Here is a 4115-nt window from a genome sequence, read left to right on the forward strand (position 1 = left end):
TGGACTGCAAGGAGATCCAACCAGTCCATCCGAAAGGAAATCAGTCCTGAATATTCATTGGAAGGACTGATGCTGAAGCTGAAACTCCAATACTTTGGCCATCTGATGCAAAGAACTGACTCATAAAATGGACATGATACAGAGGCACTTCCCACTGGATTCACTCAGTGTTCATAGAGTACAGGGGGTGGGAAGGAAGGAGAGTTGTGTTGAACCACACTCTGCTGCACAGATCTGATGTCAGTTCTGCAAAAAATGGATTCTGGGGCTCACTGAGTTTCTCTGCAATGGCAGAATAGCAACAAAGAACAGTGACACAGGAGGGAAGGCAACTTTCTGCTCCACAAGAGGGTCTTTGACCCTCCGGTTTCTTCTGTTCCTCCCCTTCCCAACTGTGGAAACACGTCCACAAGAGCCTCCTCAGACCAGGAACCAGACTGGAGTCTGACCGGAATGCAGGCAGCTGCTATAGGTTTAATTAAGCTATTGCTGAGCATTTTATTTCACTTAATGCTAGCAACACCCTCACCCATTTGACAGATGAGGAAAACTGAAGATCAGAGAGGTTAAGTATGTTGCCCAAGGTCACCTGGCTAGGAGGTAGTATGGAAACATACATTTTCCTGACATAACTGCTCCCATGGGAATTGACAGCTTTTCTAAATTTGATGAGCATGGGACCAGAGCTGGGGAAATCTTCCAATGTTAACCATTGGAATGGACATAGAGAAGCATCAGAGAGCTGGCATCCTTTAGGAGCTCCAGGAGCTAGGGTGACCAGGAAGGCTTCCTGGTGGAGGTGAGGGCTGGTGTCAGGCCTTGAAGGATGGCGAAACTGTACTTGCCAGGAAGGTCCAAAGAGGTCTTCCAGGAAGAAGTGAAAGCAAAAATAAACATTTAGAAGCAGAAACGAACCAAGCCAGGTTGGTCAAGACTCCTGGAGAAGCCCACACCTGCTGTAGAAAAAGTCTCTGGGAAAGATGTCTAATCCCCCATGTAATGGTTTGCCCATCTCCAGGGAAGAGAGAGTGTTAAGAGGTGGGGACCTGGTCTCTGCTCTTCACTGAGTCATCCCACGCTCTGTGTGCCCCTTCCCTACTGTACCAGTGGAGAAAAGCATGCTGTGTCTACAGATTGCCTGCTAAGAGCCTTTCAAGGGTTGGCTTCCCTATTAGGTCTCTATAGAAAAGGGGGGAACTTGTCTCCTGGAATACCTAGAGAGGTAAGAGTTAGGTGGTCCCTGGGGAACTACTATTTCTGAGGAAAAACAATATTATGAGTTGGAGCATATTCTCTTCTGGCAAGAGCAAGCCTCCTCCCGTCCACCACCCCCCACCATCTTGCAAAATCAGCAGAGGGCTCAGAACCATTCGGCTGATGAATTTCCCCTTCAAGAAAGGGGTGAACACAGTGTGGGTGACAGCTGGACTTGTCTGGGTATTAAACATGACAAGGATAAAGGCAAAATACAGTCATCTGACTGCTTTTTGACTTTTGGAATCCTGAAATTTCCAACTCATTGTGATTCAAATAATTAAAGTTCTGACCTAGAATGGAGATATCCCCTGGCTTGTCAGATCCTAAGACAAGGGTGTAGACTAATTAGTTGGGTCAAAATACAGAGGTCCTTGAATCCATGTTGTTGAAGATGGTGGCAGGATGGAGGAGCTAGAATGTGGACCAAAGCCAGGAAGCAGACAAGACAGATGTGCTTGGGGAGCAGTTACATGGTCCTGGCTGCAGCATGTATGGGTTGGCAGGAGAAGAGGAAGGCATGGGTCTGCAGAAGGAGGTTGGACCAGGGTGTCAATCACAGGCTGTGTCTGTTCTTTGTTCCTCTGGTTGTGGGAACAACTGGAGGGGGATTTTGAGCATAGAGATAGACCCTCTGACTGATAACTCATGGCCTCAGTCTTCACTCTTGCTTTCCCTTCCCCTTTCCAGATACATCCAAATGCCCTCATCCACACCATCTTCCCTGTGGTGTCTCCCTCTCGGCCCAAAACTGATGAGGCTCTAGATGGAGGTATGGGTCACCAGAGACCAGGGATAGGGGAAGGGTGGGGTGATGAAGGCATCTCTTCTTTCTGCTCCTGCTCCTGGAAGGAAGTAGTTCTGCGGGCTTCAGAAAGCCAGCTGCTGGACTGGGGGCTGTGGGTGGGAGCCTCTGCAGAATGGGTCCAGGGTTTGGGCAGCGTCAAGATCCAGAAGCAGCAGCATCTCTCAAAGCAGTCAAGGCAACGCAGCCTCTATTTTTACGGGTTTCCGCCAGTGTTTTCACTGCATTTTTGTTTCCCAAGAAACATACGTCAATGTCTGGAAATGTTCTGGGTGTCACAAGTGGGATGTGAGTGCTCCTGGCCTCTGGTAGGTAAATCTCAGGGATGCTGCCAAATACCCTACAATGCACAGGACATCCCCCTACAACAAAGAGTTCTCTTGCCCCAAATGTGCATCGAACCATGTGGGAGAAGCCCTCCCCAAAGAATCTATTCTCAGGTAACCTAGAGAGGCAGGGGGCCCCAGACCATCTTCCTGGAGCTGACTGGCCAACCCCCACCCACCTCCAGGTCATCACCCCCTTCTATAAAGGCAAGTTATGGTGGAAGGCAAGTCACGGTGAGTGAGTTCCTAAAGATGACACTCCCAGCAGGCAAGTGAGTGTGGGAATGAGAATGCAATGTCTGGTGAGGGGCTTCAGCTCCCTGCCCTCCCCAGCCACCCCCATTCAGGTGCTGTCCAGGAGCTTTTGCTGGGATCTGCACCCTCAAAGGCCTTAGCCCCAAGGATGGGGTGACGCTGAATAAACCATAGTTCTTACTTCCCTGGTCATCTGGCTCAGCCAGCCTCCCAGCCGTGTATGTGCGTGTGTGTGTGTGCGTGCGCGCATGTGTGTGTGTGAACATGCACACATACAGACGGGACAGGGAAGGACAGGGTTCCCTGCATAAGGAAACTGCCTTGGGAATTACCACCTTTACTGGCTCCATGCTGAGCCCTCTCCAGCCTCCAGTCAGTACTGCTGGAAGCCAGTGACTGCTCCTTTCATTGGCTGCTCAGTGGGCAAGGGGGCGGCAGTGATGCAACGAGGTGACGGCATTGTGAGCCACAGTCAACAGGGAAAGAGTTTCTGAGTCTGAGGTTCAGCTGTGTGACCCCAGCTCTATTATTGACTTGCCACTTCACCTGTCCCTTTCCTCATCCTTAGAATGAGCGAAGAATGACAGCTACCACTTGAAGACCACTTATGATGCATCAGGCACTTCATCCACACATCACTGTCACAGCAGCCTAGTGAGGGTCTGAATTATGCCCATGGCACAGGTGACCAAATGCAGGGGAAGTGGCTTTTCCAAGGGAACAGGGGCAGCAAGTGTAGAACCCAGGCCTGGGCCATAGGGTCTGCCTCCAAGAGGTGGGGGAGCTTCCAGGGACCATGGTGCAAGGTGGGGTCACTCAGCTCCACAGCAAAGAGGGTCCCAGAGCAAAGGCCTCCAGCGGCATGGGATTTCTTAATGGTGGAAAGTCAAGTTAGGGTCTGGCCCCAGCCAGGTAGGCCCACAGTGCCAAAGGCTACCAAGCAGATGCGCTGTAAACACTCCTGAGTCCCAGAGCCAAAGGCCGGCGGTGCTACTGGCTGGGCAGGCCCGGCCTCGCTAAAAATAGACGGGCCTTCAGGTCCAGCTCCCTGACCGTGGCCCAAGCAGGCTGCTCCCTGCACCCAGCCTCCTCCTCTCCCCCTCCCCTCTGCCAATAGGGCTAGAGCCAGGCTTCTAGAAGGTACAGAGATGTTAAGACTTTCACTTCAGGCCAGAGAGGACGGTTAGGCTGATGTCCAGTGGGCAAGTTCCAAGTTCTTGTGGGGCCATATGGGGCAGGGGTCCTGACCTCAACATCCTACACATCTCCCTCTAACGGAGGGAGCTGTCAACCTCCAAGCTCACTCGGGGAAAGAGTGGTGCCAAGGGCAAAACTCGGCCAATTCCGCCACATCTTGCAATGGAATCTGAAGCCCCCTTGCCGTTTCTCTTTTACTGCACTGACTCTCCCCGTTGACAGCACTGTGCGGTTTCTGTATTTGTCGCGGCTTTCTGAGATCTTCTGCGGACTGTCTC

General features: G+C 51.6%; 1 protein-coding gene across 1 annotated transcript in view; it reads left to right on the forward strand.

Annotated features, from left to right (window-relative positions):
- The first annotated feature begins 826 nt into the window (after positions 1-826).
- The window catches only part of KY (kyphoscoliosis peptidase), a 47038-nt gene continuing 43749 nt past the window's right edge, over positions 827-4115 (forward strand). The window contains exons 1-2 of the mRNA XM_010858307.1: positions 827-877; positions 1945-2026. Coding sequence (XP_010856609.1) covers positions 827-877; positions 1945-2026 — 133 coding nt within the window. The remainder of the gene's footprint in view (positions 878-1944; positions 2027-4115) is intronic.

This window comes from Bison bison, unplaced genomic scaffold, assembly GCF_000754665.1.
Source record: "Bison bison bison isolate TAMUID 2011002044 unplaced genomic scaffold, Bison_UMD1.0 scf7180017864384, whole genome shotgun sequence".
Classification (NCBI taxonomy): domain Eukaryota; kingdom Metazoa; phylum Chordata; class Mammalia; order Artiodactyla; family Bovidae; genus Bison; species Bison bison.